The sequence below is a fragment of the Symphalangus syndactylus genome, chromosome 16 (assembly GCF_028878055.3).
Source record: "Symphalangus syndactylus isolate Jambi chromosome 16, NHGRI_mSymSyn1-v2.1_pri, whole genome shotgun sequence".
Classification (NCBI taxonomy): domain Eukaryota; kingdom Metazoa; phylum Chordata; class Mammalia; order Primates; family Hylobatidae; genus Symphalangus; species Symphalangus syndactylus.
This window is the reverse complement of record NC_072438.2, coordinates 69,642,919-69,668,107: the sequence shown is the minus strand read 5'-3', so window position 1 is coordinate 69,668,107 and position 25,189 is coordinate 69,642,919. Positions and strand designations below refer to the sequence as shown.

The 25,189-nt window shown below is 42.5% G+C and overlaps 1 protein-coding gene and 1 pseudogene across 3 annotated transcripts in view; one reads left to right on the top strand and one right to left on the bottom strand.

The window, feature by feature from the left end:
* PRLR (prolactin receptor) overlaps positions 1 to 25,189 on the bottom strand; it is a 180,666-nt gene that overhangs the window by 10,673 nt on the left and 144,804 nt on the right. For all 3 annotated transcript variants that reach the window (XM_055245995.2, XM_063619904.1, XM_055245996.2), the window contains 7 exons: positions 21,385 to 21,497; positions 18,050 to 18,182; positions 16,309 to 16,478; positions 4,477 to 4,646; positions 2,031 to 2,172; positions 679 to 778; positions 117 to 186 (listed from right to left, as the gene is read on the bottom strand). In XM_055245995.2, the coding sequence (XP_055101970.1) occupies positions 117 to 186; positions 679 to 778; positions 2,031 to 2,172; positions 4,477 to 4,646; positions 16,309 to 16,478; positions 18,050 to 18,182; positions 21,385 to 21,454 (855 nt within the window). In that variant the 5' untranslated portion in view covers positions 21,455 to 21,497. The remainder of the gene's footprint in view (positions 1 to 116; positions 187 to 678; positions 779 to 2,030; positions 2,173 to 4,476; positions 4,647 to 16,308; positions 16,479 to 18,049; positions 18,183 to 21,384; positions 21,498 to 25,189) is intronic.
* LOC134732688 (glyceraldehyde-3-phosphate dehydrogenase-like) lies at positions 5,669 to 14,638 on the top strand (annotated as a pseudogene).

Sequence of the window (25,189 nt, the reverse complement as noted above, 5' to 3'; positions counted from 1 at the left end):
CCCAAAAAGGCTGGCCGAAACTACCAGGCTGAACTGATGGGGACTGTGTATGAGTGTGTAGAGTTAATTACTACAAAGCAGTGAGTCACACTCCATTTTTTGACTCCTGTACTTACCTCCAACAGATGAGCATCAAATCCTTTTATTTTTGGCCCAGGAACTGGTGGAAAGATGCAGGTCACCATGCTATAAAATAATTCATGAGATTGGCTAAATGACTCATTTCTGACTTTGTAATTTTTGAAAGGTTAGTATAATAGCCACTATATGCACTGTGATAGAGATAGGACTTAGAGTTTGGCAGCTCCATGAAACAATCAATGACGAAAATAAAATTACAGAGGGCTGTATTAAAATTAACTTTAGCTAGTTAAGGAGGCTGACTTTGAAGTTAGTGGATTATTTGGACTATTTGCTTCTCTTGATGTTAGCTACTCTTGCCAGATTTTTACTGTTTCACAACTATGAATCTCTGTTTCATAGAAAGAACATCAGCCTGAAACGAGTCAATTTTTCTACTTTTTATGGCACTGATAAAAGATTTTTTTATGGGCAAACACACTACATCTAATGGCTAAAATGAGGATTATCTATAGGTTTCTATCATCTTTGTATTTTTTTTTGTCATTATACTCGACTATCATGATTGGGAGGAAAAGTTGAGAGACAGTGAAGTACCTATAGCCCTTCAAAGCCACTGCCCAGACAATAATCAAACAGATGACAGCAGAAAGGACAGCCACAGAGATCCACACGGTTGTATCATTCATGGTGAAGTCTAAAAAACAAACAGCCAGAAAGCTTTGATCACGTACAGCATCATTAAAAACAAACAAACCTAATGAATGAAACTCTTAAACCCAAGAGTGTTTTCCTCCATCTATATATTTTTTTGATTTGAACAGCAATCCAAAGTATCATCAATGACAGGGCTATATTCTTTTCAATATTATTAATATTTTAATATATTGCATATATTTTATAGTACTCTAAAAATTTAAAAATCCTTTCACATATTCTTTTTAATTGATCCTTAAAGAGGAAATCCAAGGTCACATGGTCGTTTGCAGTAACAATAATAAAAGCTAACATTAAGTTCTTACTAAAAGCCATCAACGGTGTTAAGCTCTTTGCCCACATTGCTTTGTTACAAAAGATAAGAAAACTGGGAATCAAAGAAAGATTTACCAATGGCCATATAACTGTAGTGTTGCAGGCTGGGATTTGAACTCAGGCTTTCTGCCTCTAGACCCTGTGCTTTTGTTAAGTAAGAGTCAGGACTGGACTAGATGCATGACTGATTTGCAGTTCAGTGCCCTTTCCAGTATGCCAAGCCAATGAAAGCCCAATACTTTGGTCAGGTAAATTGTTAGAAGAGCTAGACTTTCCTTTGTGGTTTTGGAAAAGACCCCTAACTTTGCTGAGGCTTGGTTTCTTCACTTTTAATTTTTAATGATAATCATATTCTCTGAATACCTGGGAGGGTTGGGTGGACCAAATAAGGTACAGGCTTTGTAAGCTGTAAAGCATTTTAAAAATGCAAGATGGATTGTTCCCTTATAGAACACAAGCTACTGAATTAAGGTGCTTTGCTGGAGCTGTCTATCTTACATCCTGTGTCTTCACTAACAGACTGAAGTGTAATCCATGGCAGAGACTGAGCATCGGTTCATGCCTTTGAGACACGGTGCTGCCTTATAAATTCTGGAAGAACTAGAGGATGACCTTGACCAAATCCTCTAAATGATAGGAATAGGGAAGATGGTGGGAGCATCATAACTGATCATCAAGCCCCTTGAGGCACCAGGCCCATGTCTGTAGCCTTATCCTTAAACTGTTCTCCACTGACAGTAATCCAGGGAGCAATGCTGCTTTTCAAAATGTCTTTGTATTGGGCAGAAAGATTATAAACCCACCTCTATTGTTCTGGCTAAGGCTCAAAATGGTTTCTCTATTAGTAGTTATTATATGCAAATATACCATTTAAAACATATTTAGGGACATAAGCAAAAAAGAGCCAATACACTCACCACTAGGTATCTGAATGAAGGTCGCTGGACTCCATGCACTCCAGTATCCATGGTCTGGTTTGCAGCGAACCTGGACAAGGTATTTCTGTCCTGGATGTAGGCTGAGAATCTTAAACTCTGTTTGCTGCCCAGCAAAATGGATCTAAGGTAGGATAAGGAAAACGGAAGTCACTTCTAACATTTGTTGTGAAGAAAGAGTTTTCCCCTAAAAAATAAACTACAGTAGAGTTAGGCTGAACAATCATATACAGAGAATTCCCTGCTGTCACTACTCCACTGTCTTAGCCCTATCTCTTCCTCCTCTTAAAATTGTTCACACAAAAATTTAGCAGGTTTTCTATCTCTCCATTTGGGACTCTACTTCAGAAAAGTCAAATATTCTACCTCCTTCCCACTTTATGAAAAACAACTACTTAATAAATGTAGAAAGAATAACAAAATTGGCCAGGCATGGTGCCTCATGCCTGTAATCCTAGCACTTTGGGAAGCCGAAGCGGGCAGATCATCTTAGGTCAGGAGTTCAAGACCAGCCTGACCAACATGGAGAAACCCCGTCTCTACTAAAAATACAAAATTAGCTGGGCGTGGTGGCGCATGCCTGTAATCCCAGCTACTCGGGAGGCTGAGGAAGGAGAATCGCTTGAACCCGCGAGGCAGATGTTTCAGTGAGCTGAGATCGTGCCATTGCACTCCAGCTGAGTGACAAAGCGAAACTCCGTCTCAAAAAAAAAAAAAAAAGAATAACAAAACTAAAGAATTGTTAGCCTTTAAACCCTAATGAAATAACTGATTCAATAATAAATTGGTGTTGAAGACACGAGGTGAAAGAGAATTGGGCATTCACGTATGGTAAAGTAGTAGTATACAAATTAAACATGACCTTACAATCAAGGGATCAGTTTGTCATCTCCTCAATTCAGGGGCCAGTTTTAGCATCACTTACGGTGGGTCAACCAGATGGTTTTTGACATCTGATTAAATACAATATAGAGTACATAATATCACCTCTGAATTTACCAATTCTTGGTAGAAATTGTTCAACCTACATCTAATCGAGTCTGGTTACAGGAAATGGAGGCATAGAGAAATTAGCTAAATGACCCCACAAAGAACTGATCAGAGAAATGTACAAGGTGGGATACTCTATGGGACAAGTGGCCCAGTCTCCTCATTACACTGAAACTGAAGGGATATAACAACCAGTTACAATGTGTGGTCTGGGAGCAGATTCTGGTTTGGACAAAGTAGCTGTTAAAGATATTCGGAAACATTGGGAGGAATTAAACTAGGGACTGGGTATTAAATAATATTAAGGAATTTTAATTTTCCTATGTGTGATCATATTATGTTGGCTATGTTTGGAAATGTGCCTTTTTAAAAGAGGCATATACTAAAGTATGTAAAGATGGAATATTGTACTGCCTGCAATTTACTTATTATTTCTTTAGGTTGAAGTATTTTATTTTTATTTTTAATTTTATTTATTTTTTTGAGACAGAGCCACTCTTGTCGCCTAGGCTGGAGTGCAATGGCATGACCTCGGCTCACTGAAATCTCTGCCTCCCAGGTTCAAGCAATTCTCCTGCCTCAGCCTTCCAAGCAGCTGGGATCACAGGCACCCACCATGCCCGGCTCATTTTTTTTGTATTTTCAGTAGAGACTGGGTTTCGCCATGTTGGTCAGGCTGGTCTCAAACTCCTGACCTCAAGTGATCCACCTGCCTCGGCCTCCCAAAGTGCTGGGATTACAGGTGTGAGCCCCTGGCCCCAGCCTATTTTTTTTTTTCAGATGGAGTTTCACTCTTGTTGCCCAGGCTGGAGTGCAATTGTGCGATCTTGGCTCACTGAAACCTCCGCTTCCTGGGTTCAAGATATTCTCCTGCCTCAGCCTCCTCAGTAGCTGGGATTACAGGTGCCAGCCACCATGCCTGGCTAATTTTTTGTGTTTTTAGTAGAGATGGGGTTTCTTCATGTTGGCCAGGCTGGTCTCGAACTCCTGACCTCAGGTGATCCACCTGTCTCGGCCTCCCAAAGTGCTGGGATTAAGAGGTGTGAGCCATTGCACCCGGCCCGGTTGAAGTATTTTAAAGTAAATAAAAACACAGCCATCGACTATGGACAGGATATGCTGAGATTGCCCCCTCCCACCTGGTGCCATTTAAGTACTCTTACGAGGGTCCAGATCTAAAATGTACTAAGGGAGGCAGGTTGGAAACCTGGTCAAGTGTCTGTGCACTGCAAGAAACTAGCCCAAGGAGAGCTGTGAAGATGAGCCCCCATCAATTCCAATAGAGGGGAGAAGGGCTTTTCACATCTGGGTGGGTCACAACTGCATCGGAGGCCAACATGGTGACCCAATAATTAGGAGGAATGACCTGTTTTCAGCTGTGAGGGCTTTACCGTTGCCAAAGGCCATAGTTCCTTCAAAAAGCATATGGATCACTCACCTCCCACTCAGCTGCTTTCTCAGGTTTTAATCGAATTTCATATAGGAGCGTGAACCAACCAGTTTTTAAGTCAATCAGGGTAGGTGGAGACCATTTAATCCACAGGTAGGGTTTTCTGTCTTCTGGTTGTTTTACTTCCACAGCCAGCTCCAAAGGAGGGTCTGGTTGAACTGCAGAAATACAGCAAACGCCAGTAGCACTCATTGCTTGCACCTTTTCTTTGGCTTTACCATTTTCTATTAGGAATTCCTTTTTCTGTTTATCATCTCACTCTTCCTACTGTACTATAAGCCCCCCAAATACCAGGGCCTTTTGTCTTCTACCTCTTAGTATGTGACCAATCATATTTGTGCATACAGATGAGGTTTACATTGTAAGAATAATAAGCAGCTGGGATTTCATTCTCTGAATGTTCTCGCTTTTCATCAGTTAGAGTCTCATAGCTATCCCCATAATTTTCATGATGACAGAGACCAGGTGATAAAAACTGGGCTGGGATTTGCAAGTGGGAGTTGGCATGGAAGACTATAGGGAAGAGATTTCGAACAGTTTATTTCCCTCGTCTGGGAGTGAGATTCTCCTTAGTGACACACGGTTTTTTGTGAATGAACTATTCATAATCATAACTTTGCAGATAACAGGTTTACAGATTCCATCTTCACTTTAGCAATTACATCTTATATTCAACATACATATTACACCCTGTGGTAAATGAGATCCACTCTCCCATAAGCTAAATGGAGGTTGAGCTTTTTGGCAATGATCCTTTTGGTGATTTCATAACAGCCTGTTGGCCCAGTCACTCATTCAACAAATGCTTAGCGAATTCCCATTAGCAAAATGACAGCTAATGTTTCTCGGGTATTTACTACATGCCAGGGACTGTATAAAATACTATCTCTGCATCATTTCTTATAATCCTCCAGCAATTCCATGAAGTACTATTATTGTTCCCATTCATTTTACAGAGGAGGAAACAGGCTTAGAAGAGGGAAATTACTCACCTAAGGTCACATATTTGGTAAAAGTGTTACTTGAACCCATAACTATGTGACTTAGAGGAAGTGGTCTCTACTATTTCACTCTACCATGGTTGTAAGACATTGCATTTGATGTCAGGTGCTGGAGAGTAGGCCTGGGATTAGGCTGATGTGAGTGAAGTGCATAGGACACAAAATTAAAGGAGGGACAAATGGCCAAGAAGCACGTGAAAAGATGCTCAAGGTCATTAGCCTGCTGGGAAATGCAAATCAAAACCGCATTGAGATACCATTTCACATGTACTAGCATGACAAGAATTCAAAAAACAAAACATAACAAGTGTTGGTGAGGATGTGGAGAGATTGGAATCCTCAATACTGCTGGTGGAAATGTAAACTGGTGCAATCACTGTGGAAAACAGTCTGGAAGTTCCTCAAAAAGTCAAACTCAGAGTTGCCATATTGCCCATCAATTCCACTCCTATATATAGATTCAAAATAATTGAAAACAGATGTTTAAGAAAATCTTGTATGTGAAATTTCATAGCAGCACTATTTATAATAGCCAAAAGTGAAGAAATCCAAATGTCCATCAGTTGATGAATGGATAAAAAATGTGGTAGAGGCCAGCCACAGTGGCTCATGCCTGTAATCCCAGCACTTTGGGAGGCTGAGGCAGGTGGATCACCTGAGGTCAGGAGTTCGAGACCAGCCTGGCCAATGTGGTGAAACCCCATTGCTACTAAAAATACAAAAAATTTGCCAGGCTTGGTGGTGTGCACCTGTAGTTCCAGCTACTTGGGAGGCTGAGGCAGGAGAATCACTTGAATCCGGGAGGCAGAGGTTGCGGTGAGCCGAGATCGTGCCTTTGCACTCTGGCCTGGATGACAAGCACGAAACTCCATTTAAAAAAAAAAATGTGGGACAGCTACATATTTTATGATTCCATATATATATATGTATGGAAATATCAAGATGAGGCAAACTCCCAGAAACAGACAGTAGATTAGTGGTTGTCGGGGTTGAGGAAGGAAGAAATGAGAAGTAACTGCTTAGTAGTTGATGTGAAGTTTTCATTGAGGGAGATAAATGTGTTACAGAACTAGATAGTGGTGATGGTTGCATAACATTGTAATAAACTAATGCATTCAATTGCATACTATAAAATAGTTGAAATGGTGGATTTGTGTTTTGTGTTTTTTATCAGAATAAAAACAAATGAAGTGGCTTCCTGCTGGCAAGAATTTAAAAAAAAATGAAGGAGGCATTTACTTCTGTAGATTCCTGTAGGTACAGGCCCTGTGAGTTCTTTCCTAAGACTCAGGTGCTGGCTTGCCTCATCCCAATCTCAGTTCTGCTGGTCAGTGACATTTTCTCCATTCATTTTTCACCTCCTTAAATCAATCTCTGTACCAGATGGGGAAAAGAGTGACTGTAACTATAGTGTACTTGGCATTATGAGCTACACTTGCCTAAAATCCAACTTTTAAAAATTTGCCATCTGTGGTCTGGTTCCAAGATGGCCAAATAGGAACAGCTCCAGTCTGCAGCTCCCAGTGTGAGCAACACAGAAGATGGGTGATTTCTGCATTTCCAACTGAGGTACTGGGTTCATCTCACTGGGGCTTGTTGGACAGTGGGTGCAGTCCATGGAGCGTGAGCTGAAGCAGGGCAGGGCGTTGTCTCACCCGGGAAGTGCAAGGGGTCAGGGAACTCCCTTTACTAGCCAAGGGAAGGCATGACAGATGGTACCTGGAAAATTGGGACACTCCCACCCTAATACTGCACTTTTCCAATGGTCTTAGCGAATGGCATACCAGAAGATTATATCCTGTGCCTGGCTCAGAGGGTCCCAAGCCCACAAAGCCTCACTCACTGCTAGCGCAGCAGTCTGAGATCAAACTGAAAGGCAGCAGCAAGGGTAGGGGAGGGGTATCTGCCATTGCTGTGGCTTGAGTAGGTAAACAAAGCGGGCAGGAAGTTGGAACTGGGTGGAGCCCACTGCAGCTCAAGGAGGCCTGCCTGCCTCTGTAGACTCCATCTCTGGGGGCAGGGCATAGCTGAAAAAAAGGCAGCAGAAACTTCTGCAGACTTAAACTTCCCTGTCTGATAGCTTTGAAGAGAGTATTGCTTCTCCCAGCACAGAGTTTGAGATCTGAGAATGGACAGACTGCCTCCTCAAGTGGGTCCCTGACCCCTGAGTAGCCTAACTGGGAGACACCTCCCAGTAGGGGCCGACGGACACCTCATACAGCCCGGTGCCCCTCTGAGACGAAGCTTCCAGAGGAAGGATCAGGCAGCAACATTTGCTGTTCTGTAATATTTGCTGTTCTGCACTGATACCCAGACAAACAGGGTCTGGAATGGACCTCCAGCAAACTCCAACACCTGCAGCTGAGGGTCCTGACTGTTACAAGGAAAACTAACAAACAGAAAGGAATTACACACCAAAACCCTATCTGTATGTCACCATCGTCAAAGACCAAAGGTAGATAAAACCACAAAGATGGGGAGAAACCAGAGCAGAAAAGCTGAAAATTCTAAAAATCAGAGCACCTCTTCTCCTCCAAAGGAATGCAGCTCCTCACCAGCAACGAAACAAAGCTGGATGGAGAATGACTTTGACGAGTTGAGAGAAGAAGGCTTCAGATGATTGGTAGTAACAAACTTCTCCAAGCTAAAGGAGGATATTTGAACCCATCACAAAGAAGCTAAAAACCTTGAAAAAAGATTAGACGAATGGCTAACTAGAATAAACAGCATAGAGAAGACCTTAAATGACCTGATGGAGCTGAAAACCAAGGCATGAGAACTACATGATGCATGCACAAGATTCAGCAACTGATTTGATCAAGTGGAAGAAAGGGTATCAGTGATTGAAGATCAAATGAATGAAATGAAGTGAGAAGAGAAGTTTAGAGAAAAAAGGGTAAAAAGAAATGAACAAAGTCTCCAAGAAATATGGGACTATGTGAAAAGACCAAATCTATGTCTGATTGGTGTACCTGAAAATGATGGGGAGAACGGAACCAAGTTGGAAAACACTCTTCAGGATATTATCCAGGAGAACTTCCCCAACCTAGCAAGGCAGGCCAACATTCAAATTCAGGAAATACAGAGAATGCCACAAAGGTGCTCCTTGAGAAGAGCAACTCCAAGACACATAATTGTCAGATTCACCAAAGTTAAAATGAAGGAAAAAATATTAAGGGAAGCCAGAGAGAAAGGTTGGGTTACCCACAAAGGGAAGCCCATCAGACTAACAGCTGATCTCTCGGCAGAAACTCTACAAGCCAGAAGAGAGTGGGGGGTTTTCAAACCAGAATTTCATATCTAGCCAAACTAATCTTCATGAGTGAAGGAGAAATAAAATCCTTTACAGACAAGCAAATGCTGAGAGATTTTGTCACCACCAGGCCTGCCTTACAAGAGCTCCTGAAGGAAGCATTAAACATGGAAAGGAACAACTGGTATCAGCCACTGCAAAAACATGCCAAATTGTAAAGACCATCGATGCTTGGAAGAAACTGCATCAACTAACGAGCAAAATAACCAGCTAACATCATAATGACAGGATGAAATTCACACATAACAATATTAACCTTTAAAAGTAAGTGGGCTAAATGCTCCAATTAAAAGACACAGACTGGCAAATTGGATAAAGAGTGAAGACCCATCAGTGTGCTGTATTCAGGAGACCCATCTCACATGCAGAGACACACATAGGCTAAAATAAAAGGATGGAGGAAGATCTACTAAGCAAATGGAAAACGAAAAAAATAAAACAGGGGTTGCAATCCTACTCTCTGAGAAAACAGACTTTAAACCAACAAAGATCAAAAGAGACAAAGAAGGCCATTACATAACGGTAAAGGGATCAATTCAACAAGAAAAACTAACTATCCTAAATATATATGCACCCAATACAGGAGCACCCAGATTCATAAAGCAAGTCCTTAGAGACCTACAAAGAGACTTAGACTCCCACACAATAATAACGGGAGACTTTAACACCCCAATGTCAACATTAGGCAGATCGACAAGACAGAAAGTTAACAAAGATATCCAGGACTTGAACTCAGCTCTACACCAAGCAGACCTAATAGACATCTACAGAACTCTCCACCCCAAATCAACAGAATATACACTCTTCTCAGCACCACATCGCACTTATTCCAAAATTGACCACATAGTTGGAAGTAAAGCACTCCTCAGCAAATGTAAAAGAACAGAAATTATAACAAACTGTCTCTCAGACCACAGTGCAATCAAACTACAACTCAGGATTACGAAACTCATTCAAAACCGCTCAACTACATGGAAACCGAACAACCTGCTCCTGAATGACTACTGGGTACATGATGAAATGAAGGCAGAAAGAAGGATGTTCTTTGAAACCAATGAGAACAAAGACACAACATACCAGAATCTCTGGGACACATTTAAAGCAGTGTGTAGAGGGAAATTTATAGCACTAAATGCCCACAAGAGAAAGCAGGAAAGATCTAAAATTGACACCCTAACATCACAATTAAAAGAATTAGAGAATCAAGAGCAAACAAATTCAAAAGCTAGCAGAAGGCAAGAAATAACGAAGATCAGAGCAGAACTGAAGGCGATAGAGACACAAAAAACCCTTCAAAAAATCAATGAATCTAGGAGCTGGTTTTTTGAAAAGATCAACAAAATTGATAGACTGCTAGCAAGACTAATAAGGAAGAAAAGAGAGAAGAATCAAATAGACACAATAAAAAAATGATAAAGGGGATATCACCACCGATTCCACAGAAACAGAAACTACCATCAGAGAATACTATCAACACCTCTATGCAAATAAACTAGAAAATCTAGAAGAAATGGATAAATTCCTGGACAAATACACACTCCCAAGACTAAACCAGGAAGAAGTTGAATCTCTGAATAGACCAATAACAGGCTCTGAAATTGAGGCAATAATTAATAGCCTACCAAGCAAAAAAAGTCCAGGACCAGACGGATTCACAGCTGAATTCTACCAGAGGTACAAGGAGGAGCTGGTACCATTCTTTCTGAAACTATTCCAATCAATAGAAAAAGAGGGAATCCTCCCTAACTCATTTCATGAGGCCAGCACCATCCTGATACCAAAGCCTGGCAGAGACACAACGAAGAAAGAGAATTTTAGACCAATATCCTTGATGAACACTGATGCAAGAATCCTCAATAAAATACTGGCAAACCGAATCCAGCAGCACATCAAAAAGCTTATCCACCACGATCAAGTGGGCTTCATCCCTGGGATGCAAGACTGGTTCAACATATGCAAATCAATAAATGTAATCCATCATATAAACAGAACCAAAGACAAAAACCACATGATTATCTCAATAGATGCAGAAAAGGCCATTGAAAAAATTCAACAGCCCTTCATGCTAAAAACTCTCAATAAACTAGGTATTGATGAAACATATCTCAAAATAACAAGAGCTATTTATAACAAACCCACAGCCAATATCATACTGAATGGGCAAAAATTGGAAGCATTCCCTTTGAAAACTGGCACAAGACAGGGATGCCCTCTCTCGCCACTCCTATTCAACATAGTGTTGGAAGTTCTGGCCACAGCAATCAGGCAGGAGAAAGAAATAAAGGGTATTCAATTAGGAAAAGAGGAAGTCAAATTATCCCTGTTTGCAGATGACATGATTGTATATTTAGAAAACCCCATCGTCTCAGCCCAAAATCTCCTTAAGTTGATAAGCAACTTCAGCAAGTCTCAGGATACAAAATCAATGTGCAAAAATCACAAGCATTCTTATACACCAATAACAGACAGAGAGCCAAATCATGAGTGAACTCCCATTCACAATTGCTTCAAAGAGAATAAAATACCTAGGAATCCAACTTACAAGGGATGTGAAGGACCTCTTCAAGGAGAACTATAAACCACTGCTCAACAAAATAAAAGAGGACACAAGCAAATGGAAGAACATTCCATGCTCATGGATAGGAATAATGAATATCATGAAAATGGCCATACTGCCCAAGGTAATTTATAGATTCAATGCCATCCTCATCAAGCTACCAATGACTTTCTTCACAGAATCGGAAAAAACTAAAGTTCATATGGAACCAAAAGAAGAGCCTGAATTGCCAAAACAATCTTAAGCCGAAAGAACAAAGCTGGAGGCATCACACTACCTGACTTCAAACTATACTACAAGGCTACAGTAACCAAAACAGCATGGTACTGGTACCAAAACAGAGATATAGACCAATGGAACAGAACAGAGCCCTCAGAAATAATATCACACATGTACAAAGATCACCTGATCTTTGACAAACCTGACAAAAACAAGAAATGGGGAAAGGATTCCCTATTTCATAAATGGTGCTGGGAAAACTGGCTAGCCACATGTAGAAAGCTGAAACTGGATCCCTTCCTTACAGCTTATACAAAATTAATTCAAGATGGATTAAAGACTTAAATGTTAGACCTAAAACCGTAAAAATCCTAGAAGAAAACCTAGGCAATACCATTCAGGCCATAGGCATGTGCAAGGACTTCATGACTAAAACACCAAAAGCAATGGCAACAAAAGCCAAAATTGACCAATGGGATCTAATTAAACTAAAGAGCTATTGCACAGCAAAAGAAACTACCATCAGAGTGAACTGGCAACCTACAGAATGGGAGAAAATTTTTACAATCTACCCATCTGACAAAGGGCTAATATCCAGAATCTACAAAGAACTTAAACAAATTTACAAGAAAAATCAAACAACCTCATCAAAAAGTAGGCAAAGGATATGAACAGACACTTCTCAAAGAAGACATTTATGCAGCCAACAGACACGTGAAAAAATGCTCATCATCACTGGCCATCAGAGAAATGCAAATCAAAACCACAGTGAGATACCATCTCACACCACTTAGAATGGCGATCATTAAAAAGTCAGGAAACAACAGGTGCTGGAGAGGATGTGGAGAAATAGGAACACTTTTACACTGTTGGTGGTACTGTAAACTAGTTCAACCATTGTGGAAGACAGTGTGGCGATTCCTCAAGAATCTAGAACTAGAAATATCATTTGACCCAGCCATCCCATTACTGGGTATATACCCAAAGGATTATAAATCATGCTGCTATAAAGACACATGCACACATATTTTTATTGTGGCACTATTCACAATAGCAAGACTTGGAACTAACATGAATGTCCACAAATGATAGACTGGATTAAGAAAATGTGGCACATATGCACCATGGAATACTAGGTAGCCATAAAAAAGGATGAGTTCATGTCCTTTGTAGGGACATGGATGAAACTGGAAACCATCATTCTCAGCAAACTATCGCAAGGACAGAAAACCAAACACTGCATGTTCTCACTCATAGGTAGGAATTGAACAATGAGAACACTTGGACACAAGGTGGGGAACATCACACACCGGGGCCTGTCCTAGGGTGTGGTGGGGGGAGGGGGGAGGGATAGCATTAGGAGATATACCTAATGTAAATGATGAGTTAATGGGTGCAGCACACCAACATGGCACATGTATACATATATAACAAAGTTGCACGTTGTGTACATGTACCCTAGAACTTAAAGTATAATAATAAAAAAAATTTGCCATCCATTGCAAAAAGGACTCATGTTCACAGTCCCTGCCATCACTCCACTGAGAAGACTGTTAATGGCCCCTCTGGGAAACTGTGGTGCAACAGCCGTGGGGCTTTCCAGAACATGATCCGTGCATTTGTTGGTGCTGCCAAGGCTGAGGGCAAGGTCATCTCTGAGCTGAATGGGAAGCTCACTGACATGGCCTTCCATGTCCCCACCATCATGTCAGTGGTGACCTGACCTGCCATCTGGAAAAACCTGCCAAATATGACATCAAGAAGGTGGTGAAGCAGGCATCGGAGGGCCCCTTCACAGGCTGCAGGGTTATACGAGAGTTCCGTGGGCACTTCTTTTATGACTTTGAAAAATATGGTCCAACATATTCTTTCACCAGAGAATTTGTTTTCCAGAATCAATGAGAATCTTGTATACACTTGTTGATTTCTCTTTTTAAACATACTACTTTTCCATAGTGAGCCCCTTTTTCATGGATCACTTTTATTAAAACAGTTACTAATTTCAGAACATTTCTTGCTTTCATTGGTTTACCTTCAAATATTATAATGCTTGAGGGTAAGGCAATACACACACACACACACACACACACACACACACGCCTCCTGGGCTACACTAAGCACCAGGCTGTCTCCTCTGACTTTAACAGTGACATCCACTCTTCTACTTTTGATCCTGGGGCTGGCACTGCCCTCAACAACCACTTTGTCAAACCCATTTCCTGGTATGACAGTGAATTCGACTGCAGCAACAGGGTGGTGGACTCATGGTCCACATGGCCTCCAAGTAGTAAGACCCCTGGACCACCAGCCCCAGTGAGCACACAAGAGCAAGAGCGAGACCCCCAGCTGCTGGCGAGTCCCTGTGGCACTCAGTCCCCCACCTCAGCGAGAATCTCCCCTCACAATTTTTATGCAGACCCCCTGAAGAGCAGGTGTTTAGGGAGACCCACTTTGCCATGTGCCATCAATAAAGTCCCCTGTACTAAAAAATAAAATTGCCATCAAGTCTAAGCTGATATGTTACTGAGTAAATACCTAAGAAAGATTATTTTGAGCACATTTCCTAAACAAATAGCAGCTAATTAATATACATTTTAAGTTAAATACATACTAAACAATGCTTCTGATAAAAAAATTATACAAAAACGCAAATAAAATGTTCAGGATGTATCTTTTAGAGCATACTTTCCCAACCTCAGCACTATTTGCATTTTGGACTGGATATTTGTTTGTTGGAGGGGGCTGTCCTATGCTTTGCAGAATGCTTAGCAGGATCTCTGGGCGTTACACACCACGTACAAGTAATACCCCCATCTCCCCACTTCCCTAGCTTGTGACAATCAAAAATGTCTCCAGTCATTGCCAAATATCCTGTGGGAAGCAAAAACAGCTCCCAGTTGAGAACCACTGCTTTTAAGTGTTTTCAATGTAACTAAATATTACTCAACAACAAAGAATTCTACTTCTGAGCAATTGTCTTTCAATGTTGTCATTCTGTACTGCAGGTTATCACTGGATGAGAGTCGAAGTGTCAGAAAATGTACGTGCATTTTAAAATGAACTTCCGTGGCCTGTCCCAACACTGTAGGCTGCAGGGTTATACGAGAGTTCTGTGGACACTTCTTTTATTATTTTGAAAAATGTGGTCCAACATATTCTTTCACCAGAGAATTTGTTTTCTAGGATCAATGAGAATTTCATATACACTTGTTGATTTCTCTTTTTAAACATATTATTTTTCTTTAGTGAGCCCCTTTTTTGTGGATCACATTTATTAAAACAGTTGCTAATTTCAGAACATTTCTTGCTTTCATTGTTTTGCCTTCAAATATTATAATGCTTGAGGGTAAGGCAATACACACACACACACACACACACACACACCACACTTATATAAAATTTGTCATTCATCATGGAAGGACTCATGTCCACGGTCCATGCCATCACTCCATAAAGAAGACTGTGAATGGCCCCTCTGCGCAACTGTGGTACTACAACCATGGGACTCTCCAGAACATCGTCCCTGCTTCACCACTGTCTTGATGTCGTCACATTTGGCAAGTTTTTCTAGAAAGCAAGTCAGGTCCATGACCGACACATTTGTTATGGGGACATGGAAGGCCATGCCAGGGAGCTTCCCCTTCAGCTTGGAGACGACCTTCCTGCAACCTTGGCAGCACCAGTGGTGATGCAGAGGTGATAAGTCTCCCCCCCTCCCCGCCCCGTGTGTGTGCACGACCATTGGTAGTTTTTAACATTTAAATTCTTTATTTTCTTTTTTTTTTTGACGTGGAGTCTCGCTCTGTGGCCCAGGCTGGAGTGCAGTGGCGTGATCTTGGCTCACTGCAACCTCCACTTCCTCGGTTTAAGCAATTCTCCTGCCTCAGACTCCTGAGTAGCTGGGATTACAGGCACGCACCACCACAGCTGGCTAATTTTTGTATTTTTAGTAGAGATGGGGGTTTCACCATGTTGGTCAGGCTGGTCTCGAACTCCTGACCTCGTGATCCGCCTGTCTCAGCCTCCCAAAGTGCTGGCATTACAGGCGTGAGGCACCGCGCCCAGCCTACATTCTTTATTTTCTTGAACACCATGTTTGTCAAAAATTACATGGTGCCACCTCATATTATCTTCTTATGTTATAAAAGTAACATGTTTAGTAAAAAAATTACCAATGGTGTATATATGTATATATATATATACACACACATGCAAATATATATATCACATATATGCAACATATATATGTACACACACACACACACACACACACACATATGAGTTTGGGGTAAAACAATGGGAACAATTGCTGTGGATGCAGAATCAGATGAACCCTTCCAAGAGCTGCTTCTTCATGGAGCAGTTCTGTCTTCCATGAAGAGAAATAAAAGAAATCCCAGCTTGCCAAGGAAGAAGGGGACATTGATTGCAAGGGGAGGGCAAGAAAGAAGGGTTGGCAAGGGATACGTACATAGAACATTTGTGCTGAGTGCAAGAGGATGAGGGTCAAGGGAAAGCACAGGAACACAAGGATCCCAAGTGCCAGCCTTAGTGTCATAAATGACTTGATAAAAAATGATTTGAAATGTTCAATTGATAAGCATATTGTGAGTTTTCTCATCCTTCTTTTTGGGGATCCATCCAAAACCCAAGAAGACTCAAACTGAGTGTGACTATTGGCTAATACATAGTGGAGTAACAAATTCCTCACCCACTTTCCTTCCCCTTACCTATGTAAGTCACGTCCACATAAAGTTCATCCGAGAAACTGCTTCCCATCTGGTTAGTGGCATTGACCATCATGATGTATGTCCTCCACATGGAGGTGTACTGCTTGCCAAAGTGGCAGGAGTTGGGGCCACCAGTTATGTAGTCTGGACATTCATGCATGAGTGTCTCTCTGCAATAAGTAATGTATTAGGAATGAATAAGAAAGTAATAAAGAGAGTCTAGTTTTTTTCTTCATAGATCAATACCACTGGCCTTTGAGTATCAGAAATTCCAAGCACAAAACCCAGAGCTGACAAATGGTTCCTTAGGCTTCCATGTTCTGCCCATTTCAGCTGGGAGTGAGAGAGAGAAGATCATGCTGGAAAGGTTATTTTAGGGCCTCAAGTATTCTGCTTCTCATCAACCCTTCCTTTCTGTAAGTGTTCTTGTGGGCTCTGGGACCTATATTCCCTGCTGATAAACACTCGAGCTTTCAATGGCCCAGGCACCACCATACCCAGGTCATGCCCATTGAGTTGCCTCAGGAAATTGGAACTTTCACCTGTCCACATACAGAGGGGTCATGCACAATGCAGCAGCTATTTCACATACGTTTTGAATTACATTTCATTTTTTAAAAAAAGGGTTCAAGAGGACAAAAACTGATGTTGATCCATTTCAGACTGCACCAAGTCAGCAATAAAGTGAAGTGATGTTGAAAGGAGGTATTTCAAGCCCACGTGGCTCAGTAGGCTGCTCACATTTAGACTCAGGAGTCTCAGCGCAAGACACACTGCACAGGTGTGGAGGCTTGTTCAATTCTGGTTGCATTTGAGTTCCTGAAATCTGTTTACATGATGTCCCTTTGGATTTCAGCCGAGATGACACTTTTGTGTACAACAAAGTACAGTCATTGGAAAGTGGGCCAGCTGTCTCTACCAGCAACTAAATATTTTCCTTTCTGAAGAAGAATGCAGCTCTCCCAGGATTTCCAGGAGGGTCTCACTGTGAGCGTAACAAAATGCTTGCACAGAGATGATCTGGTTTAGCCCTCATTGCAACCTTAGGTCCCAGTATGTCCTCTAGGAGATCATGGCCTTTGGATCAGCAATGTGCTAAGCAAAAAACCTCACCTTCTTTTCCCTACAAGGTTCTTTATTTTCTTGAACATGAAACAAGTTTGAAAACCTAATGTACCGTATTTGTCAAGGATTGTATGGTACCACTTCACACAAACCTACTTATTTTGCAAAAGTGACATGTTTAGTTAAAAAAAATACAAATGGCATAAGAATTATAGATGAACATCTAAGATTAACTAGCAATTAAGAAACACTTCTATGGGGCTTCAGGCTGCAATCTAAGCTGTGAGAGGGGATTTGAAACATTACATCAATATTGAGGTCCATTTAACCATTTGACCCTTCTGCTGGTGACAGAAACAGATTGATGGGACCCCAGCAAGTGATGAAGTCTCAGGGTGAGGAGACCTAGGATGGATGCTCAGAAATGCCAAGCATCAGCATCCAGCAACACTGATATTGTACTGCTATGGCTGGTAACCTTAGGTATATTGACACAGCTCTTAACAGACATTAACAGGAGAATGTGGGCATGGGCCTTAGACTCCCCTTTCCCTGGTGGTATGAATCTTACTGGTGTAAATTCAGGGAAGTGCTGTCACTCAGAACCAGTGTTTCTTTGGCCTGCAGAATGGGAGTACTCATGTGGGGTTTCATAGGAGAGAAGGGAACTTCTTACCCTTCCCTGTGGTAAGTCAGCGAATAATTGGTAGGAAGTCCTCCATCTGTCCCAGGCCTCCACCAGCAGGTGAATGTTTCCTTATTGGGAGAACGACATTTAAAGATCTCAGGTTTTCCAGGAGGTAACTGTCCTAGAAAAAGGCAGAAGCCACTGCATCAATATTGAGGTCCATTTAACCATTTGACCCTTCTGCTGGTGACAGAAACAGATTGATGGGACCCAAGCCAGCGATGAAGTCTCAGGCTGAGGAGACCTAGGGTGGATGCTCAGGAATGCCAAGCATCAGCATCCAGCAACACTCCTCTGTGGGCTGCCCTAATGTTGGCAGGGCTCTTGGAGAGCTTTGTGCTGGGGTGTGTGTGTGCGTGTGTGCGTGTGTGTGTGTGTGTGTGTGTACTTTGAGATGGAGATAACAATAGCCTAGTGACCAACTGCAAAATTTCAACAAAGAATGAGCCTTGAATGCAAGATAGACACGTATTGGTTGAAGAGTGTGTGGTGGCCCTTTTGTAATCCCACGAGGTCTGTAAAGCTGATACCCTCCCTCAGCCTAAGCGGACCATACAAAGAATCCTTCCTAGGTATGAGCAACCTGCGGACACTCTGGCAAAACATCACTCTATGGCACTTCTCCACTCCGCTCACCAATCTCCGTCTTTCTGCCATCCCCACACAATGAACTCAACTTGTTCCTGATCTTCTGTCCGTTCACTGCATCGCTGAAGCTCCCTGTATCTGGACGTCCCTTCCTTCCTCTTTCCCTTCACTTTTTCTTGATTTTTTTTTTTTTTTTTGAGATGGAGTCTCGCTCTGTCGCCCAGGCTGGAGTGCAGTAGTGTGATCTTGGCTCACTGCAACCTCTACCTCCCGGGTTCAAGCAATTCTGCCTCAGCCTCCTGAGCAGCTGGGATTACAGGTGCACACCACCACACCCGGCTAAGTTTTTGTATTTTTAGTAGAAATGGGGTTTCACCATGTTGGTCAGGCTGGTCTCGAACTCCTGACCTCATGCTCTGCCCACCTTGGCCTCCCAAACTGCTGGGATTACAGGCATGAGCTACTGCGCCTGGCCACTTTTCCTTGATTTTATTCAGCTTTGATCTTGTGACCCAGACTCACAGTCTGTCTCCTCATCCACCCCATCCCCATTTCTGAATCTTGGTTTTTAGTCCTTTTTTTCTCTTAGATTTTCCTCTCTTTCCTGTGTGTGTGTGTGTGTGTGTGTGTGTGTGTGTGTGGTGAGGTTGCAAAGGGCTTCCTTTGGATACGTAGGGCTTGAAGAGTGTGTGGCCCTTTTGTAATCCCATAGGGTCTATAAAACTATAATTTGATGGATCTTTTTGGGGTAGGAAGTGTGGTAAGAGGTAGGAGAGTAGCCAGCTCCTCTCCTGGTTCTGAGCAACCACTATTATCTAAGAGCTGTACCCAGTTCCAGACTGGATGCTAGAAGGTCTCAGTGAGGTGGTATGAAAATACAACACCAAGGGTGTAAAATTTTTTAGTTGCCAAATCCCCAAAGCTCTTGGCAAGCGGGCTCCCATTTCTCTTGTTTGGATGTCAGGTTCAAAGAGGGACAGCAGAGCCCTGGGAGTTTGCCCTGATACTATGGGGCTGGGAAGCCATCATGCTCGCCTACACGACTTCAGCTGATCCTCCTTTTTGTCTAGCTGGATCCCCTAGCATTGAGTTCAGGATATCAGGAGCAGAGAGGAGCGCTTTCAGAGGTGGGTCAGCACCTCTGGGGGTTCTCTCTGTTTTCTCCTCTACCCCTCATGCAGGCTCCAAGGCCAGGGTTTCTAGCTGAGCACCAGAGCAGAAACAGCAGGTTAGGAGGAGACCTCAGTGAGGAGAAATGCATGGGAAGAGGATTCTCTAGGCAGAGTTGGACAGAAAGAGGAATTTAGTGGAATGGCATGTTGTGGGACACAGGCTGGAGCCCAGGATACCAGGCTGGTAGTGTCAGCTGGAACTCACCTACCCTCCTGCTCACAGGCCCTGCTAAAACCCGTCCTTGCCAGCTGGGTCAGCTCTGCCAATATTTGTAACATTGCTCATCCTCTAGGGACAATTTATTTGGGATAATGTGTTGCTGGGAGTTACAGCAAAAATGCAAGTTTTTGTTTTGCTTTGATTTGTCATGAGTGGGGAGAAGTGTGTGAAGTAGAAAGAAAAGTTTATTTAAAAAATTCAAAGCCCATGGTTCCATAATGAGCACACTCAGAAGCCAATTAGGGTGATCATTGATTTCTTGAGTATTTAGTTTCTCTTGTGGGTCATTCTGACCTCTGCTTTCCCCTTTTTCTCTCTCTGAAAGCTTCTCTTTCTTATTTTACTGTTTATTAATAGCACCTCCAGGAAGCTCAAGAGAGGAGGGTAGATTTATAAAATTACAATTAGACAAATGTTTCCTTCATCTACATTAGAGGAATAAGTTAAAATTAATGGACTTTCTCAATGCACAGAAACATGGAGAAAACCACACAGGAACCACACATACAAATATGTAGACGCCCACACAGAGCCCGCATCAAAAGTACACACACCACACACACACACACACAGAAATATACGCAGGTGCATACTCATGGAAGTACATACTGGTATGCACACAAGTACATGCAGAGAAGTGTGCACATATGGATATACACAGAACACACACAGACATACATAAAAGTATATACATACAGGTTCAGACAGAGAGGCATTTGCAGTCAGGTCCATATAGAAAAGTTAATATATACACAGGTACATATAGAAGTCTGCACACCCAGAAATGCACATGGGTTGACATACAGAAGTGTATATTCACAGGCACCCACCCTCTCATTTAGCCGTGGACTTCATTTCTCCTATTAGCACAGATAATAGAGTTGGCTGTACCTGCTTCCTGCCATGTAACAGCAACCTCTTATATCCCATCATGGTTTTTCAAAGAGTTTAATATACATTATTTCATCTGCAGTAGAGGAAACATCACTATTCTCACTTCGAGAGTTTGGAAACCCAGAGAGTTAGGTAACTGGCTCTAGGTCACACAACTAGAAACTGGCAGGACCTGGATTAGAACTCAGGTCCTGTCTTCTTCAGAGCTGTTTCATTACACTCCTGAAATGAGGACAGAAGGCAGAGAGCATGGTGACAAGATTTTGCATTAATTGCATTAATTTTTCTGCATTAACTTTAATGCAAAATATTGCAAATAATTTAACAGCAGCACATAACACAGCATTTTCATTTTTCATAATGGTATTGCAAGAAGACTGCAATGGACTCTCCACCCTGTTGACAAACACCCCAGGCAATGAAAGAGAGCATGATAGTCTCTTACTTACCATTCAGAAGGCAGGTGTTGAGAAAAAGTAGCAAAGTGAAAACAGTTGCAGATGCCACATTTTCCTTCATGTTGGCTGCCTTCTCTTGCTGCAGGAAATGTATCAGAGGTTCACTGGAAGAGAAGGTACCAGGTAACTTTTGTGAAACGGCAGTCTGGTCAGGCACATCCACCACTTTGTTCTGGGTGTTTGCAACTGATTGTTGCTCCTTGCTTAATGTGAATGACAAAATAGGAGGAAAGGAATGTAGGAAAATGTAACAGGGTCGGATGGCTTGGCACAGAAACATCAATTCACACACGCTGGGAAAATTTCCACCACCAGAGGTCCTCAGATGACAAGGTAGAGAGTTCAAGGGGCATCAAGGCAGTCAGTTCCTTTGCACACACCCCAGAGAAAAATTGTTCTCTTTCCACCCCATAGCCACCTAACAATATATCATCCATCTTACGTAACATAGATTGTATGTCCTACAGGAGAATCCTGCTACGAGGGCTCTTACTCTGGTCCATCAGCCAAAAATTGTCCAGGCTGAAAAGTCAGTACCCTCAGTGCAATCTCAACATAACCATACTGATTCCACCAAATTAGGGAGGCTTTGAAGGTTCAAGCTGAGAAGGCTCTGGAAGTCTTCCGGGTTATATGCATTACCGCAAAGCAAACCATACAATGAACTCTAGTGAACCTCCACGTGGTTTCTTTCTCCTGTTTGGAAAGCCCCATAAACAAAAGGTAATAAATTCTGGTAATAATTTAAATCCCTTCGGTTTAGAGTATTAAGTAAATTTTGAACCTGCAGGGATTGGGAGTTTGGAGCAATTTATTATTAATACTATTATTATTACCCTTGGAACAACTTTCAAAGCCTCTAAATGTCCTTGTAAGAAAAAAGGATTTTTAAAGACATTTGGAAAAAAAGGCTCATTAGTCTTGTTGGACTTCAAACAACTGAGAAAACAATAGATTTAATGAGCTAATTGTAAATTCTTAGAAACGCATGGCTTAAATTTCTCTTTAAATTTTTATTGTTTCATTTTGTTGTCGTTGTTGTTGTTTTAATCAAGGAAAGAACATTCAGGATCAAAGCTGCCCATCTTGGGACATTTGAAACGTCTGTGTTTGATGAGCCCCTGAAAGACCAGCTTTTGCCACTGCTCCTTGTGGGACATACTCAGAAATGGAGAAACCATAGCAACAGTAGAGGTTTGGGCACCAGGTACCATCAATTAGCTTTTTTTTTTTTTTTTTTTTGAGACGGAGTCTCGCTCTGTCACCCAGGCTGGAGTGCAGTGGCGCGATCTCGGCTCACTGCAAGCTCCGCCTCCCGGGTTCATGCCATTCTCCTGCCTCAGCCTCCCGAGTAGCTGGGACTACAGGCGCCCGCCACGATGCCCGGCTAATTTTTTTTGTACTTTTAGTAGAGATGGGGTTTCACCGTGTTAGCCAGGATGGTCTCGCTCTCCTGACCTTGTGATCCACCTGCCTCGGCCTCCCAAAGTGCTGGGATTGCAGGCATGAGCCACCGCGCCCGGCCAAGTAGCTCTTTTATACTGAGGCTCCAGCTTCAGTAAAGGATCCCGGTCCAGCGGTGGATCCTGTGAGGTGACCCATATTTTGTTCTTTTGGGGACCTTCTACCTGCTCCTACAAGATTCCTTCCAAACAAATGCCCTCCCAGGGTGCACTTTCTAAATCACCCACTGCATCTCACCCCTGAGGGTCATCTAATTAAAATCAAGTGGTTAAAGGCTCCTTCTGGGTTTAAAATAATGCCTAACACTTCTGGAGCATCTATTATGGGCAGGCACTGGGGAAGGTTAAGTGCCTTAATCATGTAAATTTCATTTTGTTATCCAGCAGACCCGTGAGCAGGTACAGGTTTTAACAGATGAGCAAATGGAAGTACAGAGATTTAGTAGATTGTCCGTCATGTGCCCATGGGAGAAAGATACCTGGGAAACTTGAGAGCCACTGAGAGATCATCCTGACTTGTGGAAAGTCTGTGATGGAGGTGCAATTATTCCCCCTCTGTGGGAGAGATGGTGGAGACAACAGCCACCGACCCATGGTGAGCAACATCAAGCCTTGGGTGAGTGTGGCATTCTGAGTAGGGGCAGGAGAGCCAGAGCCGAGAAAGGCCTTCTCAGCTACTGCCCTACTTATGTCCAAGGACCTTAAATACTGTTGATCTCATGAATCCAGCCTCATTAGGTACATATAGCCCCAAATGGTTTTTTATCCTGCTGATCTGGTGATCTCAGCCTGGCTTCGAGATGAGATTCTATCCACTGGCTGAAGACTTTCTATAATATCCCTTTATTGAGACTTCCTTTCTCTTTTGGGCATTGCACTAACATGCTTAAGATCAACATGCTATAAATCAGACCTTCCTGGTGAGGTTGGCTGCTATCTGGAGAGCTTTGCCAAAGCAGGGCTCCATGCGTTTTGCAAAAGAAACTCTGGGATGGGAAGCAGAGTGGGTCAGGCAGCAGTAGATATTAGATATTGTCATCTGCTTACATGTTCTCATGTGCTAGTACAGGATCAAAGAAACTCTCCTAAATAAAGTTTTCCTATAATAATGTCTTCAGGAAGTATTCTATGAATGAAAAAAAACTTCCCTTTGGGATTGCCTGAGACACATCCTGGAATCTAGTTACTATTATGCACTTTCTAATACCTAAAATCCCCATGCCAGGGAATTAGACATACTCAGAGTGGTGTCATGGTTGTGTTTCAACAATGATTTCCCAACTCATCCTGCATTTTCTTCCCAGGAAGGCAAACACAACGGGGGTAATTTAACCTTTAGAGAAAGACAATCACAACTTCTCACCCCTAAAGGGGCTACGCTAAATGTTAATTAACTCTGATCACACAAGGAGATGCTTCTCAGCACTAGGCACATCACTTGTTTATCCACCAACCTTTTTTTTTTTTTTATGGCTGGCAGACACTAAGCTGGGGATAAATTAGGTTTTTGACTCCTGAGTCCACCCTGCATTGCACTCAAGATCTTGATCAAGAACAGGCATGGCCCTTCTTATTCTCTCCCAATTGGGACTGGAATATCCAATGAGGGTCCTCATCTTTTTAAGATGTTATAGCAGAAAATGGCTCCAAATATTTGCAGTTCGGTTAGCAAAAAGTCAGCCCCACACATCCTAGGGACTATTGTCTTAGGCATCACTCCTCAGCAGCTCCTTGGTTTTGACTGAGGGTTGAAAATGTAAGTGGTGGATCTGAAGAGCAGGTTTGTAGCAAGTTTGCAGCCCCCACACCTTGCCCATGGCTAGCTGCCTTGGTTTCCTTGTTCCCAATCTTCGAAGACTCTCTTACCCTTAAGCTCCTCCCCTTACCATATTCAAATATGCCTTCCCACCACGCTGTGGCCCACCGTGGTATGAACGCCAAGAAAAGTCCCTTCTCCCTCGTGTTGCTCGGCATCAATGCTGATCCTGTTTAGGCCCTCTCTTTCCAAAAGCCTCTCTTCATTCTCCCTTCCATTAAGCCAAGTCTCTTCCACGAGGCCAACAGTTGAGAAAAAGGCCCAGCAGCTTGTGCTTTTGAGAAACTAGAGCCAGTCTCCCTACATGGAAAATCGGGGCCACACTCCCATGGCCTGGGCTGACCGTACTATCCACATTAGGAAGGGAATGCCATAGGAGAGGAGGCAGTGTGGGCTCATGAGAGTTAAAAATAAACCAGATCTGAGCTCCCAACATACCACTCCCCACTGTCAACCCCTCATCCTCTGCGATACCCTCTCTTAGACTTCACCTTTATGTTCTGGCCGATGCAGTCCC